Source organism: Lepisosteus platostomus, chromosome 4 (assembly GCF_059453375.1).
Source record: "Lepisosteus platostomus isolate fLepPlt1 chromosome 4, fLepPlt1.hap1, whole genome shotgun sequence".
Lineage (NCBI taxonomy): Eukaryota > Metazoa > Chordata > Actinopteri > Semionotiformes > Lepisosteidae > Lepisosteus > Lepisosteus platostomus.
The window spans coordinates 62,903,939-62,925,173 of NC_142614.1; the positions used below are offsets into that span (position 1 = coordinate 62,903,939).

At 34.1% G+C, this 21,235-nt stretch overlaps 1 protein-coding gene across 5 annotated transcripts in view; it reads left to right on the forward strand.

Annotated features, from left to right (window-relative positions):
• Positions 1–262: 262 nt before the first annotated feature.
• ntrk2a (neurotrophic tyrosine kinase, receptor, type 2a) overlaps positions 263–21,235 on the forward strand; it is an 89,209-nt gene continuing 68,236 nt past the window's right edge. For 2 of the 5 annotated variants that reach the window (XM_088630200.1, XM_088630199.1), the window contains exons 1-8: positions 873–1,542; positions 3,249–3,323; positions 3,412–3,483; positions 4,016–4,084; positions 4,355–4,503; positions 13,237–13,373; positions 14,389–14,524; positions 15,042–15,341. In XM_088630200.1, coding sequence (XP_088486326.1) covers positions 1,337–1,542; positions 3,249–3,323; positions 3,412–3,483; positions 4,016–4,084; positions 4,355–4,503; positions 13,237–13,373; positions 14,389–14,524; positions 15,042–15,341 — 1,144 coding nt within the window. In that variant the 5' untranslated portion in view covers positions 873–1,336. Of the gene's footprint in view, positions 371–872; positions 1,543–3,248; positions 3,324–3,411; positions 3,484–4,015; positions 4,085–4,354; positions 4,504–13,236; positions 13,374–14,388; positions 14,525–15,041; positions 15,342–21,235 lie in introns of those variants that run through there. The other 3 variants (XM_088630198.1, XM_088630201.1, XM_088630202.1) reach the window with 3 other exon arrangements.

Sequence of the window (21,235 nt, forward strand, 5' to 3'; positions counted from 1 at the left end):
TCAACGGCTGTTTGCTGCTGATTGTTTTTTAACAGGTGATATTGCCACTAATACACATTTAGAAACCTCGAAGCGTACTTCACTTTTTTTGCGCTAAATACAGACACTATGCTTGCGTGTACATGTTTAGTTTCAAAATTGTAAAGATAAAAGCAAAATATTTGGAATCACTTTAAGCATTTTACAGTAGGCATTTTGGCGTATTTTTGATTTCTGAGATTCTCTCCGTCTTTTGCGTCAAATATCACGTCACATTCACAGCTATTGGAATACACTACGTGAGTGAGTGCCTATGTGTGTGTGTGAAACAACGCAGCACATTGACTCTCATCTGATATTTGGTAATGCTGGATTTAGTGACTGGCAATAGGTATTGTTAAACATTTTCTATAGCATTATTTTGGTATCCATACATTTCCTACCTCACATTTTATAGGTACAGTACAAATCATATCTTTAATCAGACTGCTTGTAAATTAAACACACTTGGAAGCTTTTACCGCTTGCTTGTTCTGAGGTACATTATATCACTACAGCCTCATTAGGTAATATGAAGGTGTGCCTTTGATTAAATTCAAACATTTTTTTAATCTGATTTTCTCGAATGTCAATCTCCTTTCGAAATTTATATTCCGATGTAGGTTGTCTCACCATGTTTTAATATAATGGTATTGTAAATGATTAACATGTTTCATGCCATGCAAAGCCAGTCTCCAGTTTTGTCTATATAGGATCTATTTTGTTCTGTTCTAGCAATAACCTTTTGCTGCTGGAAAATCGCAGCGAAAATCATTTCTGATATCAGGCTCGTAATTACAACGAGCGGCTGTTGTAGGTTTATCGCGTGTGGTAATTATCGATATACGACTGCTGGTACTCGGTACCTCCTTGCCTTGTCCTCATCACGCACTTACTCGCTCTTTCACTACAGCACCACACGCTCGCTTCAGCCTGCGTGGATCATCTCTGCCTGTTTTTTTTCCTCCAGCCCTGCAGCAGAAACGGAGCAGCAGCAGCAGCAGCAACAGCATCATTTTTTCTGTGGTGTTTTGCACCACTGCGATCAACCAGCCAACCCAAATCTCCTTGGAGAGTGAAGACACCGAACGAAAAGGAGAGAGGGGGGAAGGAAACCTTGGCACACTTTACAGCCTTTACATTTAATATTGTATGACTCCCTTACTGCGGAGAGAGAAAAGACAATTCGATCACAACCTCACCTCTTACCGAAAGGATTATCTCATGGTTTTTCGCCTTTGTTTCTGACTAGATCGCCGACAGGTTTATAAGGAAGGATCATTTAACCAAATCTGGAAAGGGCAACGAGGGATCCACTATGATCTCCTCTTGGAAGTGGCGTGTAATGGCTCGTTTGGGATTTTGTTGGATTTTGCTGGGGCTTTGGAGGTTTAGCGCCGCTTGTCCTGCAGTTTGTACTTGCAGCACCTCAAGAATTTCATGTACCAGTATCGATCAAGAATGGGGAATCAAGGCTTTCCCTGTATTAAACACCGATATAGAAATGGAAAACATTACTGAAATGTGAGTATCATCCACATGAGAGATGGATACGTTCAGGATTGGAATAATGTGTCCAGTTGTACTACAAAAATCATAACGAAACGAAAATGAAAAAAAAAACATTAAGACGAAACGCGTTGCAATGTGCGGTGAGCAAAGCCAGAATTAAGTTTCATTCAAGCAGCATCGTGCAAGGTTGACTTATCGGCTCATCTGTTACAGCGGGCTAGTGTTAAAGAAAATAAAATCGCTGGAGGACATGTGTGGAAAGGATGAGCAGAAAGATTGAAGGAATGTATCAAAAGGAAGCTCCGGCAGATTGTTTTCAGAGTGATTTTAAAATAAACTTGTAAAGTGGCCAATTCTGTTCACACAAATACACTGGAAGTAAATGGATTACTGTATATGTTAGGTTTATGTAGATCTTAAAGGATTGTCAGTGGTAAATGCGATGTACTGTATGAGCCATTAAAGGGCAGCATCAGTTGAACTACACGCTGATATGTATGTTCAAACAGTGGCCGTGGTATAATTATTTAACTAAAATGGACCCAATACCCGACACTAGACAACGTGTGTCGGAACAAGAAACACGTATTTGCGAAAACTACTTTCAATAGGATGTATGTCATTTTTTTCATTGGAAAGGTGCTGAAATGTGGAACGGCTTAGGCTGCTGCTGCTATCAGCCAGTTTTGCATTCCCGTAATAAGAGGATTGATAGACTGTAAAGTAACGCAAACCTAGCAAAATCCGAGCAAAGACGCGGCATATTAGAATCACTCCCTACAGCAAACGAATTTAGTTCTTGGCTCACCTTTAGTTTTAGATACGATAAATTGACTTTTTATTGGTCAGCTAGGTTATGCAGAAGCATAGCTATTATACATCAGCTGTGGTGTGAAATTATAAGACTGTTATTCTTCCTTTTTTATAACTATCTTATTATTGAATAGATAGACTGCTGAGATAAAAAAAGGCCCTAAACATAAATGTGGCCATTGAAATTTAAAGGAAGCAGAGTCGTATAATTCGCTACACATTAATCCGCGAAGTGTCTTTTTTGCTAAAGATTTAACATCAAGCCCCTTAGGTACCTGAAACTATTTTTTTCTTATTTGTTGTACAATGCAGATTTCTTTCAAACAAACAGACGATAGAGCGCATTTAGTGTAGCCTTATTTTATACTAGTCATTTAGGTTCTTATACTGTATAATTTGCTGCGATATAAAGTCTTCAAACACTGTGATATAACTATGGGGAAACCACCAGTGCATCAAGAAAAGCGTTAATTGACACACAACTGTTAGATCGATCCAACTTTGAATTTAAGAGACTAGATCAATTAATCGATAAAAAAAAATTCACCTCGCCAGCTGTTTTCATCAAAATATTTAAAGGCCTTTACTAAGGCATACAAAATGACTAAAGCATGTAGCCCACTTTATAGAGGCGTTTTACAGAAGCGATTATATAAGGAACTGCTAAAAAGCAATAACTGGACTTAACATAAATTAATTTGATAAAATATCTTAAAGGGGCCTCTATTTTTATAAAAGCACAATACACAATGATCAAAGGGATTCTTTAATAGTTTTTGGACAAAAATATTCAAGAATGGTTAGTGAACATGTAAGGCCATTATTTGAAGTTATGCACATTATATTATTAACTGTGTAAAAGGCAAATTAATTTTTTGTAACATTATTTTAATGTCTTTTAACAGATACATTGCAAATCAAAGTAATTTACATGCCATCACCGATAATGATGTGAAGTTCTATAAGAGCCTCAGGAATTTGTAAGTATCAGATATTAAAAACAGCAATGATAACACTTATCACAACAGTCGACAACAACAATAATCATTTTGTTTTCATTATCAACAGAACTGTGACAAACTCGGGATTGACTTACATATCCCGTTTGGCTTTTCAGAACAATGTGAAGCTACAATATCTGTAAGTAATGTTTTTGTAAGTTGTAAGTTGAGTACTTTCATTTCAGTTTATGGATAAATGAATAAAAAAACTTAATGTTATATACACATTTTTAATTATTTTAATAAATTACTAACATCTTGTTTACAACATGAAAACCTATTTTTCTTTTTCAGTCATGTACACATACTTTGGTGTTAATTTGGATTTCAAGTGATTAATTTTAAAATGTCTTGACAAAGGGGAGTGTGCTAAAAATATTGTATTTTTCTTTTTGCCACAAAATGATTCAGACATTTTACTTTGCAGCAGGTTCTTTATATCTACAGTATATCTCAGTGAGAGTGTTCAGATGTATTGTGATTTTATAACTGGTCAAGAACTATAAATAAAATTCTGTGTGCAGCACAATTTGAAACTGAGCATTGTGTCTTCTCAAATAAGAGCCAAATCCTAGCTTTGGCTGATGTACTAATAGGCCTTGTCTGCTAGGTTTACTCACTGCGTGTTTTGTGCTATGAAGGTGTTTATTTGTGGATTGATTGAATTGCAGGAATCTAAAAGACAACAGGCTGTCATCATTATCTTGGAGGACCTTCCGCCATTTAAACTTGACAAGTTTGTAAGTATTTGTGATAAAGCAAAATATCTGTCTATGGGATTGTTTGATAAAATATGCATGCTTTTACCTTAGGAAAGGGTGATATGAATCCTTTTTGTGGGACACAAGCAAAAATATGTTTTTTTGTAAATTCAAGATAATTGAATAAAATACAGAATAAAGTAGTTTTACCCAGTAAAAATAAACTTCGCCACGGATTTCCTTTATTTTCTTGTCTTTTTAGAACTGTCTATCAAAATAGCACTTTAATATGAAAACCCTGCCATTTAGTATCCTTTCAGGCAATCCTTTGCAGTGCTCATGTGGTAACTTGTGGATCAAGCTATGGCTGGGAGATGAAACAGAGAGCCAGGAGATAGTGTGCTGGGATGACAAAAATAGAAATAAGCTACTCTCCAAACTGTCTCTTCCAGAGTGCGGTAATTTCAATTTTACTATTATTAAAATTAACCCCCGAATAAAATGCACATGATTTATTTAACCATGCAATTTGGTGTACTATATATAAAAACATGTATTTTCATTTAAAAAAAAAAACTGTTGAAGGGCTTGTTGTGAAATAACAAGTGGTGGGATGATAGTTCAATTATTAAAGATAACTTTTGAAAAATAACTGAAAAATAACATGACGTTTAGCATTTAATATGTTTTACGTGGATGAAGGGTAACGGTAAAGTTCTGGGTCTGGCATTCTTCCTTCGCCCACTGGAGTTAATGATAATGCATTCAGGTTCTGTATTCACAGTGATGGCATTTCATTAAGATGCATTATCTGGTCAAACACATTTCCTCTGCTTCAGAAGCAAAAGGAACTTGATTGCAGTTGTGTTCAGAAAAAGCTTAATATGTTAACAAGTAAGACATCACTCTTTTGCCTTTGAAGTAAATGTTTCTAGTTTTTTATCATCCAATGATGATCCTTCCCATTGTGTAATTCAGATCTATTTACCTTTCATTAAGGGTTTCTTTGCCAACCCTGGACTATATTTAAATTATAGTATTCATTTAAAGAGCTTTATCTGTCTCTCTAGGCTTAACAGAAGCTATAGAGAATAGTTGTAGGCTTTTCCTTTTTGGTTCTAAATGAACTTTGGTACCCAGTTTGGAAATAATTATTAAACCAACAGTGTGCAAAATAAGAAGCATGCAGATTAATAACGGTTTAGTCAAATTCTTATACTGTATTAAATTCAAGGAAAAACACACGTTCCTTTTTTCCAACCATGCCATTATTTTATTTTCAATTTACTTTCATTTAAAAAAATCACATGATGTAGCTTAAACACATGTGGTAAATTTTTTAAAATAAAAGCAGATTGGAAATAAAATAAGGGCTTGGCTGGAAAACAAGGACCTGGCACATCAGAAGTGAGTATATAAAGAGATTTGCTTTGTTTGATTCTTTAGTACAGTTGACCTGTATTCAGATTTGTGCCTTTCTTTAGACACACCCATAATATTTCTGTAGGGTTTAGGTTAGGCTTTTGTAATGACTATACCAGCACTTTGATCCTTGTCGTCTTTGAAAAGTTTGGAGTTGACTATGTGGTTGCAGATTGCTGTCACACTGAAATATGAAACTGTGTTAGATTACTTTGTGATCAATAATATGAATTATTTCAGTCAGGGGTGTAGCTGCATACTACATTTAATAAAAAAAAGCATTTTTCTTCAATGGAGCTATCACTTTACCTTAGTATTATACAAACAGAATTCAACTAAAATGAAAAATAATGTCACAATTTTCATGTGTATTCTGCCTTTCACCAAATTTTCAGCTTTAATTTTTATTAATTTGCTCTCAGAAAATCACGAACGAATTCAATTCTGATGTACTGGAAAAGAACATGTTAACATTTTAAAACTGCTTTCATATGTCTCGCTTTCTCGATGTGAAAAGCCATAGAAGCCTCACACTGCTGTAAATTGAGGCTTCTCATCTTTGATTCCAAATGAGTTTTCATCCATGAGTGGGAAATACAGTATAGTTTTTTGTTTAATAAATCCCCATGATGCTTGGTCTAAGAACCTAGTAAGTTTGGAGTTCATTGTGTCACCCTACAGGGTAGGGTGACACAACGAAGAAGTGTTACCCTACCCAATACGTTCTTAGTATTGTGTTATTTTGTCAATATTAGTATTTTTATTTAAAAATAATTTTGCAACTGTATCTACAGCATGTCCAATGAGACTCTGCATTTTTGCATTCTCGTCTTATTTGTTACAGATTCTACTAATGCATTTTCTATGACCTTGATGATCTGAGTAAGGGGTTTTGATTGCCACTTTATATTTCTGCTTTTAGGTGATATTTTATATGCTCGGCCAGATATGGTTAGGATCTTTGTTTAACCTATTATTATATTTCAGAATATTTGATCTTACTGTGCTTCTAGGAGTGCTGAGTATTTCTGCCCACATTGCACAAATCTTTCTTGGTGTAACTTTAGAACATGACTTCTGCATCTTATTCTAAAGTCTGTGTGAATGTGAAAGATTATCTGTTGTTAATATAATGTTGTTACATTTTTGCATTTAAAATTAGAATATATGCAACATCTAACTGGATAATAAGTGGCCTGTATCTGTGATTTCCTACCCAGTATATAACTGTGTTTTGCAGAGATATAGGTTTAATAGTGTAAATAAGTTTGAAACATTGCCCTAAATTGTTCTCTTTGTCCCTCACTTTAATTCACTTTAGGTGCATCCCTTTACATTTTTATTTGTCATGATATTCTACTATTGTCCCAGAAACAGTTGAAAAGTATAGTAGCAGGAAGTGTTGTGGTGTACTTTGTTCGACACCGGTAAAACATTCAATGTACTGTATAAATTTGGATTGCTTACTTACATCGTTTGTTCTCCATCTGTGTCTTTAGGTTTTGTTGTAATTGTTTTATATCACATTAAATGCAATCTAAGTAAAAACAACAAAAGAGCAAGCCAGAACATTTTGTTGGATGTTTAACAAATAAAAAATACAGGGAACATTCTGATTCCCAACACCTTTTCATTTTTATTTTTATGATCGCCAGCAGTGTCTGGTCAGGTCTTGGCAGACAATATAACATAAGAAAGGTTAACCATTTGACCCATCATGATATTTTAAATGCTCGTGCCTTATTGATCCTGTTTTGTTCTGCCATTTCTTTAGAATCTGCTTCATTAACTTTGCTGGGTAGTTTGTTCCAGTAAAATGCATTTCCTTATGTCCTGTCTGTCCTGTCTTAATTCCTGGGGTTCTATCTGCATGTTGTTCCAGTGTTTGTGTGGTTTTTCTCCAGATGTCCTTCCACAGTCCTAAGACAAACTGGTAGGTTAAATGACATCTGTAAATCTGGCCCTGGTGTGAATGTGTGTGCGTGTCTGTGTGTCTGCCCTATGATGGACAGGCATCACATCCTAGGTGGATCCTGAAATGGATAAGTAGTTGATGAAAGTGGTGATGATGATGAAGCTATTTATGTATTGTATTCCTTAAAGCCAGGGATTATTTTGGTCTCCCCTCTTTCTAAAATGTAAATATCACTTTTGTTATTACATAAGCCAAATGTTACAATATATTCCCAATTATTTATACTGTAACTATTCCATACTATAGTGTTAATATTTTATTTCATGTGTACCCTACACTCATCACTGAATACACTGAATAATGTTCATTTGTGTCAATTTGGTTTAATTCTCTCTCCCTTTTATGGTTGAGCACTAAACAGCAATACTCCTGTATTGAGTGACCTCTGGAAGATTTGTTTGTGAGAGGGAACATAGATTTTTAATACTTTATTGATTTAATTCATCTAGATGAGTTTTAAGGTTTTACATTTTGTATAGCATTATAAAACTACCATACTGTCTCTGTTAATCCTTTGTGTCTTACCTGTTCAGAGATGTCTTCTGGGTTTATCCATGCAACCATACAACATATTTCATTCAGTCAGCGGTCACAAGTTATTAAGCGAATAGAAGTATCTCAGATCAAACCAATCAGGACTTCTCTGGTCAACTCAAGAGTCGGTCTTTGTAGTCTCATAATAATAATCAATTGATAATTGGTTATAAAATTAAAAGGACCTTCTATTTTGCTACAGCAATAATTGGGAATCCTGATAGTTTGGAAACAGAATCCTCTAACACCTTATATTAAAAAAGATTAATGAGGCTTTGTATTACTAGGGTGCCAATGGAGCACTAACAGACTGAATAGAAGGTGAGTCCCAGTTTCATTCGAAGGTAGTTAACCATTGTCTGAGTGTTCTGAATTAAAATGAATGTGTAAATCAGTATAATACAGAACAGTGGGAGTACACTAAATACACATACTGTACCTGTATTCTCAGCAACACCATTATAAAAAATCCTTTTTTGTAAGGAGGCTAATGAGAAGAGCTATGGTATGTCTTGGCCCATCTTCAAAGTATCTTGTTGTTATTGTCTATGGGACTTGACTCTTTATGTGAGATTTCCTCAATAGGAAATTATTATAATATTATATCTCATCAAGAGAGTGTTTATAACCAGTGTTTATAGCAACAAAGATGTACGTTTCTCTGATGTTGATATCTCTAATGCAGAGATGTAAGGATTATACAGTGCCTTGTCAAAGTATTCAAGGTTCTTCAATCATGTCTTTTTTGTGGAATTTTAAATCATGTATGCACATTTTTAAAGTGAATATTGTTAAGGGAATCTTAGATGCTCAAACTAAACACTTTTAGTCATGGCCTGTACCTTTGAGAGTAATTTTAGCCAAGTCTTTTTCGATAAACATCTACCGGCTTTGCACACAAGGATGGTGCAGTGTTCACCCATTCCTCTTTGGAAATTTGCTCAAGCCTTTTCAAATGTAGTTGGGGATCATTGATGAAAACCAATTTTTAAGTCATACCAGCAATTTTCTATTAGATTCTAGTGAGTATTTTAGCTAGGCCACTTCAGTCCACAAGTGGTACAAGGTAGTTTTGGTCCAATTTTAGGTTTTTAGCTGACTGGAGTAGATTTTCATCTAAGAGTTAGCTGTACTTCCATCCATTTCACTCTCGATCATAAGAAGCTTCCCAGTTGGTGCTGATGAGATGAAGTCTCATAACATAATGTTGTTATGAACATTCTTGACATTATGGATGATGATAAATGGGTGATAGCCTGTTTTGGATTTGCACCAGCAATGCTTTGAATGCTTTTCATTTAGACCAAAAGTTTCAATTTTGTCTCAGATGACTATAAAACCTTTTGAAACATGTTTGCAGTATCACTTAAATGCTTTGTTGCAAATTACATGAAGATTTTAAGATGATGTTTTTTCAGTAATGGCTTCCTTCTAGCCATTGTGCTACAGAAACCAGCTGTGATTCATGGTCATTTTCTCTAATCTCAGTCATTGAACTCTGTAACTCCGTCAAAATCATTGTTTAACCTCAGAGTGGCATTCCTAACCAGTTTCCGCCTTGACCGACTGCTCATTTTGGAGGGACATCCTGATCTAGGCAGTGTTTGGGTGGTATGAACCACTGTCCACTTCTTAAATGATTAATTTCAGTATTCTCAAAGAGATATTCAGTGTCTCATATTTTTTACATCTTTCTCATGATCTGTGCCTTTCTCTAACTTTATCTTTTGAGTTTTGAAATCTCCTTGGTCTTCATAGTTGAACCTTGAAATGTATTACTATTGACCTTCTTATTTGAAATCCTGTCATATTGTGTGCATGCCTCACTGCAAGATACATATAACTTATAAAATCTGAAGACCTTGCTTTGGATGTAAGACAATAAATTATGCTTATTAATGAAGGCCAGTTGCAGAATGTCTCTCTAGTACTAATTTAAGTTTTTAAGGCTAATGTATCACATTTTCACTGTCTTAGAAAACTTTTGTTATCATTATATCAAGTGCAGAAACATCATTATTATAGATATGGAAGTGTTTCTTTTAGAGGTGTCTATGGAGTTAAAGATGAATAATGAATTGTTAAAACATTTTTTCTGTCATTCTCTGCAACTGAGACTTACTTTGATTAACGTTGGTTTACTTTATCAAGCTGCAAATTTGTTTAATTGTATATAAATCTCTACAATGACATAAGAAGTAGCTCAAATGACAGAATCATGACAAACGAAAAACTACTCTATTATATGCTTGTTTCACATCTGACATCCTCACAATACTTTTTTATTTTGGATTGTGTACTTAGAGAGGCGTCTGGCACAGTGAAGTGTTTTCTATTTGCATATTAAAACACCATTCAGGTGGGCTTATGTAATGAAAAAATGAGCTGAGTTCAGCATCTTCACTTTTAATTAACAAATTATAAATCACAAAAATAAACAATAAAAAATGTAAAAATAATGCTGTATTAAACTATTTAGTGTTTATCTCTAAAAGCTATAATTTCTTTTTTTCATAAGACTGACTGTGTCAAATAAATATTGTAATTACAGATATGGAAAAGTCTAAAGTGACTCAATAAGTCAGTAAACTTGTTTTTACTACTTTTCACATGTTTTAACTGAAGTTGACCTTTTGTGCTCCATTTGGTTTGTTTTGAAACTGGTGGCATACGTTTTTTGGATTGTTGATATTATCGGTCTGTTGAAAGGATCTGTTAACTGTGCTGAATACACTGAGGTGCCCTAGTTGCTGTTGATAGCTTGGGATTGGAGATCATTCTTAAAATAAAGTATAAGGAGAGATGGTTTGTAGCTGAAATGCAATATTTTCTAATATATTTATTTGCTTACTGTGAAGTTCATTAATGGAAGTCAATATACTTCATTAAGTGGAACAGGAGAAAATTAATACAGATCAAAATGTGCTCTCTATTTATCTAGTATCTAAGCCACTCAAATAATTTACATACTGAAACAGATACATGGTGGTATTTTTTTTGTTCTTCCATAATCATTTGAATGTCAAATATCCTAAAAGACTTTCATTACAAAAAGTGATCAGAAATTATCCATGAGCCTTTCTGGATGAAATTCACTGCATGCTTACAATGAAAGTTTAGACATTTATGTTTCTAGAAATGTAAATCGATGAATCACCAAAATTACTATCAGACTGTTTCCAGATGCAATTTTAAAATAATTTTTCCACTTTGTGAGTATTGTCCAAAAGTAAGGACTGGAATACAGCAATACTTTTAATATTTAAACTAAAGCCTAGCCATAAGCATAGGTAAAATGAAAGTCATAAGCTTATTTTAGCATTCATAGCAAACATCTCATTATGGTAATATAATTATGCAAAATTGATTCCAAGGCATAAACGATATGCAGTAAAAGCTGTGAGCAGGATTAATGTATGCCTGTTGTAGTATGTGAAGTGCACTTTTATGGAGAAAAATGACAAGAGAACATTTCTAAGTATAAAACAAATTACAATGGTAGCTGTATTTCCTGAAAATTTAACATAATTCACATGCAGTCCGGGAAAGGAAGACATGATAAAGGCATGAGAAAAACCTTGTCAATTTGTGGTGCTTAAATATTTTCTCCTGCTGTATAAACTTTATAGGTGAATTTGTACAATATCTGATTTACTTGATTCTGTTATACAGTTTTAACTGTATTTGAGTAAAACTCTGGTTTTTATCTGTGTGTTTCATGACTTGATTGAAATATTTACAATTTAGAGCTGTGGTTTTGTGTCTCTTCCCAATATGAATAGATTTTAATATACAATATTTAATCTGCATAGTGAAAAATGGGTATTGTGGAGTATTTGGCATTTGGCAAAAAAAATACTTGGGACCATAGGGAACAATATTAAACAACATTAATACACACCCAACAAGATGAATGAATGCACACAGGCCCATCTAGCCTTTTTGGTAGTTAACCGATGATTGATCTGAGTATCTCATCCAGCTGTTTACTAAAAGAAGTCAGGGTATTGGCTTTAGCTTGATTGGGTAGCTTGTTCCACACTATCACAACCATTAATGCTACAGTTTTGTGCCAGAGAACATGTAATCAGTCCTTGAAAACAGCTAGCACACCTGCCACCAATCTCCCTTCAGTGAGTCCTGTCACTATCCGTTGGAATTTGCCACTGCCAAGGTCTCATTGGTGTATTTGCCAAATCCCACTGCCACAGAGTGCACCTTGAAAAGGCTGGCATTAGAAACACCCTTGATATACTACTATACATACTATACTGTAATATAATTCTGTATTACTATATAGTACAGTATATAGATTCCAGAATTTGCTAGTTTAAGATAACATGTTTCTGGGCTTTGTTAAAAATCAATTTTTTTTTATAACTGGCTCAGTGCTGCTGGTGTTAGGATTGGGTTTAATTCTCTTGGTCCACAGAAAAACAGCAACCTCTGCAATTACTCAGGTTTCTGCAGGCTTGTGACACTGTCCATTTGACACTGAAGCTACAGGATGCTGTGGATCTTCTAGTATGTCAAAAGATAAATGGTTTAATGAATGGGTGGGTTGAAACAATCTGTCGATCTATCCTTATTCTCCTTCTGTGGATGTAGGGTCATCACCATGATCTGGAACTCTTTTGACAATTCCAAAATTGTGGGTGATCAATAAAAAAACAATTGGCAATTATTTATTATAACATGTTCTTTTTTAAAGGCACATAAGATGCTCTAGGAAAGTTATAGTTAAACGTCCAGTAAAGTGCATGTGAAGAAAGTAGTTCGGTTTTGTTATAACATAAACATATTATTTGCTCTCAGATTTTGAAAGGGGTCTTGATTAGATTAAGAAGTGATAGTAAAATGTGGATCCAGTATTTAAAAGTTCACAAGTACTTAAGATTGCTCATACTCATCCCTGTTCATGTAGACCCAGAGAGTATACTGGTTTCATTCAGTTTGTTCCAATTATTGACTTAACTGGCACTGAACTGTTAATGTTTAAATATCTTTAGTTGTTGAGAATGTTAGTTTGCTTATTAACCGTGCAGGATTGTGTTTCTCCTTTAGATACTATTTTGTAATATTTCAGTAATCAAATGTGTAAAGTTATTTCATTCATATTTTAAATTTAAATTAGCTCAATATGCATGATCTTATAGAATAAAAGGTAAGTTTTATAGTGTGTTAGCCAATGACTGGAATGTGATGTATTCAGAAATGTTCATATGTTGTATTGTCTTTCTTTCTGACCTTTTTTAAACAGTCTTGCCTAAAGTGGATATTAGTCTCTCGAATGTCACCATACATGAAGGAAAGAATGTTATACTTGAGTGCAGTGCTACTGGGTCTCCTACTCCTCTTCTGGAATGGAATACTGACCATTTAGTTTCCAGTTATGAGGTAAGAGACCTAAGAAAACTGTTTAAATAATAAAGGAAACTGCATGATTTCCAGTTTTTCACTTTCAACAAAAATAGCTTTGTGTTCATTATTATTTATTCATTACATTCATTAAATTATTTTTTTTGTGATATACAGTGAGCCACTTTACTGAGGCATTTAGAGAAGAATATACAGTATATACTATCTAGAGATATACTATCTATACTGTATATACAGAATATGAATTTCTTAAAACATATGAATACTACATATTAGTATTCTTTAACGTTATATTTACTGTCCTGTGATTAAATTAGGTTAATTTCATTGGACTCCCTGAAGATAAAAAATTCAACTCAACTGTTTATAAATACAGCAGATGAAAGGAAGAGAAGATATTAATAGAAAGAATCACTCTTAGGTGTGACCTACATACAATATTCCATGTGTTAAATCACAGGTTTTGTACAAATCAGAATTTGCTGTCATAGGAGAGTGCAAATTCCACAATTAACAGAGATAACTCATAGACTATCATCAAAAATGGCTGACCACAATGACAGTGCAATTCCTCAATAGAATTATAAATACCATGGTATAATTCAGATGACACAATTTTGCCTTGTGCCTAATTATGAGCCATATAAGAAAATGCCTCTTAAATGGCATTTTTCTTCTTGCATGTTCATTCTAAAAGTATACATGGTTGTATTCTCAGGTTAAATCCCTTGGCAACTGTTTTCCAACAGTCCCAACATTTTCTTAAAATAGTTAGAGATAATAAATACGAGCTCAGAAATTAGTATTTAAATTGATGATTTATTTTTTTCCTGTAAAATGCTGTGCAATATAAATTTGATCCTTTCCATTTCTCAAACAAAAGCCTTTTTTAGTTCAACATGTTTATCTTATTGTATATCCTGTTTCTGAAATGTTGTGTTAAGCCAGTTCCATATTTTTGTATAATCATATATATATATAAAAACATGTACAGGGATATATGGATTGAAATAATTATTTATTTTTCCCCTAGAAGGTAAATACCTCAGCGCAACGTTCAATACTTAAGCTGACAAACATTTCATCGCATGATAATGGTAAAAAGATTCCATGCAGTGCAGAAAACATTGTTTGGGGAAGTGAACTTTCTGCTGTTCTAAATATTCTCTGTAAGTCAACAATATTTTGTATTTGGTCATTTTTTTCTTTGTCTTTCCCAATTAATGATTATCTAGTAAATCCCAAGTTTAAGCACAACTTAAAATGATAATGGTAATATAAATGTTTTTATTGATTTATTAGTATATCTAAAATTACAACATGCATTGTAATTAGAAATCAAAAGTAATTGTTGTAAAACCATAATTTTGTCTTTGTTTCACTGGAAATGACAATTGAGTCTTCTTTTTTCAAAATTATGAAATTGAAACTTTTTATTCTTCTTAATTTTTTTTTTAGAAACAGATTCTAAAACAACATTTCGAAAAAAAACTTTTGTATGTTACTAGTTTTACAAATACTTACTATTAATGCTACTGTTAATGATAATAAGTGGAAGACGGGGCTTTAGTGGTTTTGTCTTGCTTAGAGTCATTAGAATGATTATTACCCACAGAACTACAATTATTTTGAGTGAGTTGTTATGGTGATAACAAATGATTTTTAAAATTTCCCTCATCTTTTCAGTTGCACCAAAAATAACGCTCTTAGCCCAAGCCATGTCAGACCATCACTGGTGCATTCCCTTCAGTGTGAGAGGAAACCCAAAGCCTACACTACACTGGTTCTATGAAGGAGCTGTTTTACAAGAGACAGATTTCATCAAGACAATGATTCATGAGACTCTGGATAGTGAACACCATGGATGCCTACAACTAGACAGCCCGACTCACCTAAACAACGGACAGTACACCTTATTAGCCAAGAATGAGTATGGCAATGACAGCAGTACTGTGTATGCTCAGTTTATGCAGGACCCATTTGATGGTAAGTAGATAGAAAGTTTTTTTTGTTATAAGGGTAAAAATGAAAAAGACATTTTATCCAAATCCAAATCAGTAAATAGAATTTATACACACTAATAAAATCTCATAACTGTGACAGTTTCTCTAAAACAAATAATGGAAAGTGGTACTTTTTTTGGCAAAGTTTCTTGGGTAATTGTAACCATCAGATAATTTCATGAATACACTAGTATCTATGAGTAATAGACAGGCTATAGAGATGAGTCCAGAGTTTTTTTCTCAAAGTTGAAAGTGTTTCTCACTGGTTGAGAGCTATAACAGACCCAAGACAACAAAAAGCTCACAGATGTGCTGTAGAGTACTATAGTGAGGGACTCGGTGCTCCACTGCTATGCATAGTCTCATAATGCAAGGTGACACAGGACGCACTGAGGTCACAGATGGAAATAGATGCAGTAATGATTGGTAACCATTCTGATTAAGTAGCTATTTGCAAGACAGTCCACACTCCCAAGGGCCTCAGTGAATTTGAATTTAGAGCCAAAGAGGTGATCTAACTCTCTGTTATTGTATCAAGTACAGAAATACTCTAGAAATAGCATTGTTAACACGAACGATTTTTCATAAATCTGTACTCTGTACAGCAATGTTATCTTGTTACCTCACCACTGTGTCACTTTTGCACAAGAATTGATTGTAAATTTGGGACTTTGAGACTTGCATATAAACATAGCCATTGACACAGAATCAATAATTGTTAATGTTTCTTTTAATTTCTTTTCAATGTCATATTCATGTTTACACTTTTGTGTAACAACACCAGCAAAGAGGTCAAATTTGCATTCAACTAATACCTGAAGCCTATATATGTTCCGTGTGCTTTTACTTTAGCTTCTTGCCTCTTTTTGACCTGAGGAAGATCCATTTCCTCAGAATTGCCTGGGCCAAGGTTGAAGTCCATGAGAGAAAACAGTGAAAGGACATGATTTAGTATGAAGCTTCTCCTGGTCTCATCCTGCCGGAATGGCTTGATGTCAGCTATGAAAGGAAACATTTAGGAAAAGAAAGTTTATAGAACTTCCATCAGCTTATTTGGGTTCTGCAAAATTAGTATACAAAAAAGATTGAAAACAACTAATTTCATTAGCTGAAATGTCATGGTTTCGGAGCATGTGGGTATAAGTGTATTTTTATGTTCAATTCCTTTTGCAGTTAACCTGTAGTACATAACTGGAGAAGCAGTGTCAGCACCTGCTTCATTTTTTGCATGGGGCATTGAATTTTGCCAGCCAAGTACTTGAAGACTACTGCAGTGCTATCAAATGACTCCTTTTCCATAGGAGGTTTTAGTTTCCACATACCATCTTTTTACAATTCCATTATGAGAGGAATTGTGTTAGCAGAACAGAGACATGCTTTGTTTCTGTATCATGATGTACACATAAATTGGTTCTTTAAGAGATATAGGTAGTGGTTATATACTGTATGCACTCCACTACAGGCTTCAGATGAACCAATGTGGCAAAAAGAGTTCACTAATTTAACATCTCCAATATGGTGTTTCACCTCTAAATGTGATCACATGTGTGGTTCTCCGATGCCATAATTGTTGCTGTCATCTTCAAAAACAGGCTTAAGTTTGTCATTTTTACTCAGCATTTCTACGCTACTGCTTTCAACTCATGGTCAATGTTTTTGTTAAATTTGTGAATGGCCATTTTAACACGTTTCCCTGTAGTAGCAGATTTTTTTTGTCTGAATTTTTGGATTTGGCTTCAGATTCTGTAACTTATTTCTTAACAGTCTTCTGCTGTTGTCTGAAGAATAGTGTTCTTCTCTCCAAGGTATTTGTCCAAGAAGTCAATATTTTTTGTTGCAAATAAAAGTGTAGGCTGTTCAGAGATAATACCCAGCGGGTACAGTTTCTTGTTTCCTTCAGAATCTTATTGTTGGGTGTTTTTTTAATTAATGTTTTAGTCCAGATGGTCTAGTCTGCCTTCACTTTATATTGTCTTTATTTCTAGGTTTTTAATATTTGTTAAAGAACAGGGTTCATGCAGTTGTGGTAATGGTGATTGGCTAGCATTCTCCGATAGTTTTTTAGACAGCAAATGAAAAAGAAGCTCCTAGAAAATAAATATGATCAATCAAGAAAAAGCAACAACAAATTCATTGATCATATTTCTTTTGAATTTTCCTATTGCAGATAGCTCTAGGAGCTTCTTTTTCATTCTTATTCCTTTCTCATTTTTCTAACATTGTGTTTTTGTAACTTTGCTTTTTATTATGTTTTTATGTGTTTGGTTGATGGAGAAGGAGAGGTGTGAAAGAATAGATTGTCTGAAATTAGACTAATTTAAGGACAGGGAAAATCAAAACTGTTTTTGATGTCTAGGCTGCTCCACATTAGAAAACCTGCTGTTGTGTATGTTACACAGGTTGTTGCTGATGTTGGCTGATTTTAAGTAATTCATTGGAGAACATATTGGTAGCATACTTACAGTATTTAAGTCTGCTTTCAGATTTATTTATTGACATTAGCATTCTTCATTCTTTCCATATTTTTCTTCTCTCTTTTTGTTTTTTTCTTTAACACTATGAATTGTGACATTTTCTATATGTCAGGCATGCAGTTCAAAGGAATTTAATAATGCAAAAGCAGGCCTCTCTAATGAAAGAAAAAAATAAGTTAATTAAATTAATCCTCTAAAGAAATAAAAAATTAAAGCTTGTCCAGGTGGAGTCAGAAGTAAATGTATTTATGCAAAATTCTTTCACTTTTCTCTGGCCTTACTACAGTACCTTGCGAAAATATTAAGACTCTTCCTATGGTGTCTCATTTTGTGAAATTACAAACTGATGCCATACACATTTTTGAAGCTTAATATTTTACACAAAACCTGGATGCTCAAACTGAAAATTTCTAAGTGTAAAATACGTTACAGTAAATGTCAGCTAAAACTAAAAAAAAAACTGAAAAATGCTGGTTGCAAGTATTGTGGTACATACAACCAAAATTATTATTGCAGGCTGCACAAACTGAGACTTCATCTTGTGCCAGTTTGTCATTATGCCAGTGTTGTAAATTGGAATGTAAGGTCTACGAATATTATGTATGATCATGTTTACTGGTTTCTCAGTTATTTTCTTTTCTGGACCTAAGACTTTGGCTTCAAACTCTGTTTGAAAGATATGTTTTACTTTGGGTTTTCTTGCACTGTTGTGAGAAGTATGGATTCTGTACTTCTGGAATGTGTGAACAGAAGTTCGGGAGGAGGTCAGATTCTAATGTCTCCCACTTCTGCTCTGTAGCCTTTAAATATCTTGCCTTGCATGCACCCTTGTGTGCAGTTTTTCCAAAGACTTTGAGAAATATCTAACTTGTGAATCAGTTTAATGAATGTAGACTCAACACCAAGCAGTGAACAAATCACCACTATAAAGCTTGCTATAACTTTTATTCTTTTGGGTCTTAAAAAAGTCCAACTTTTTTTTCATTAAAGGCCTGACCCAAAATGAAATTTGCAGTATTCACCCTTTCTTTCTTGTCCTTACTTTACCCCAACGATAAATACAGTATCACTGAACAAAGGCCAAACAAGAAGTCCTTCAGAAAAAGAGAAGAGAAGGCAGGCTATAAATTAGAGGAGGGCATTTGGCCAGTTTGGCCTGTTTGGTAGTAACTTATTGAACCAAGGATCTCATGGAGCCGTTTCTTTGAAGAAGCCAGATATCTGCATTAAGCAACATGGCTGGATAACTTGTTTCACACACCCACAACCTTTTGGCAAAGACGTACCTCCTCTTCTCAGTTTTAAATTTGCTTCCATGGATGACCGATGGACCAGACAAGGCAGAACATTTCAAACTCAAATCTACCATTACTCATTAATCCCTTCACTTTTTTGCCATTCCATCAAGCATCAGGAAGTAGTTTCTCACTCCTGGGTCCTACATACTGTAACTTCCACATTGCGCTAACTAAAGCCAGACACACAGCTGTTGGCTTCAGATTACTCATGGATTGGTGAAGCATCTTTTGGAGCCCTTAGTGGTCCTCTGAAACTACTGTCCAATCAACCAGAAGCTTGTACACAACAAGCTCTGGTCATTGAATAACTTTGGGGGGTCTTGTGAGCCTTGATCTACAAATTCCATTGTCTCGTTACAGTAATTAAACTTTGAATCAATGACTAAAATATAACTTATAAACAGAAGTTTCGGGAGGAGGTCAGAATCTGATCTCAGCCACTTCTGCTATCCTATGTGTAAATATCTCACTTCCTGAACACATTTTGGTCCCAACTTTTCTCACTCCCCTGCCTTCAGTATGTCATCACCCTTACATCAGCTCCGTTTCATTCTTCACATGTGAGGGGGGGACTTGTCAGCCTTGACTATACAATCAGGTTGTCAATACCTCTGCCGGTAGAGTTATGCCAAGGTTTAATGTGCTACCCTTATAAAGTTGGAATTCCATTCCATTGGAACTTTAATATGCTACCCTTATGGGTATGGAATTGGAATTTGACAGACCTACTACAATGTATTCACATCAATGGTTCATGCAGTCTGGGATTTATTGTTGTTGTAATCAACTCTGTTCAGTTGTGGATAGTGCAGTGAGAACATTCAGTTAATGCATTTTGGTTTTTAGTTCAAAATGCTAATGGATATTGCGACAGCTGGTCTCTCAGTGTGTTATTGTGAGTTAACATTCCAGACGTGATGATTTTAACAGAATGGTTTCCTTGGGAATTTTACTACAGTATTTTCATATATTGTTTTTTAGTCTGTAACTGTCATTTCAAGGCACTGACTTTGAAGGTTTATTGGCCTCTTTTTTCCTTTCTCTTCTTTCAGACAGGAAGACCCAAACTCTTTCTTTCTTATTCTTTATTGATCACATTTGTTTTGTGTGTAGTAGCTCTAGGATGATTTTTTCTTTTTGGTTTTATGTTTTTTTCTTATTATGCAGTTATCTAAAATATTTCTTTGGTATATTTTCTCAAACTTAATTGCAGAAGTAATTCTTGTACTGATGACTATTCTATTTTATGAGAATCTTGTGTGAATACAGATGTTGGTGAACAGGTGATTTTCTGTAGTAAACTACGGTAATGTTGCATTAGGTACAAAGTAGATATTTAAATATAACAGCTTTATGTTTTCTTTTTAAACTTCTGGTGATTATTTTTATAATTAGTTTTAAACTCTTCCGGTGTATTATAATAAAAAATAGATTTGAAGAACAAAAATGAAAAATTAAGAGGTTATCTATCACAACTGCATGAAAATTCACTAAAAAAATTCCCTCATTACTTGACTAACATCCTATCAGGAATGCACCTTAACCTCACTAACTTCACTAGAGCATTGAAAGATGAAAAGGATGAATATTATTTTTTTCTTAATCTTAATTATACAGTAGGTTAGGATGAGTAATAGTAAAAGCTGGGTTTCATCCAGTAAGTAAGAATAATAAAGGAGTCATTATGTAAGTGGATAATACTAGACGTAAAGACAATATCTTTGTGTTAAGAATGAGTAAATCATACCAACATAGACCGCGCTAGATGGAAAAATTAAGCTGCAATAGAATAAAAGTTAGGCTAGAATAAAAATGAGATATTTTATTTGTCTTACAGTGAAATTGTATGGTACAGACTAAGTGAAATAAGTTTTATTAAATGTGTCCCAAGATTATTTTAATGTCCCTAACAAAATAAAACAAATTATGGCTGTGATTGTGCCCATAAGTACTAGTTTATGGAGGCAAAAAACTAGGTTGAATTGATTCTTGTGAGCATATGATTTACACTTGTAACTTACAATAAGACTGGTTTGAACACAATGATGACATTACGAGTTAAATAAGTGACAAACAATTGTTTATTTCTTCAAATTGATTCACGA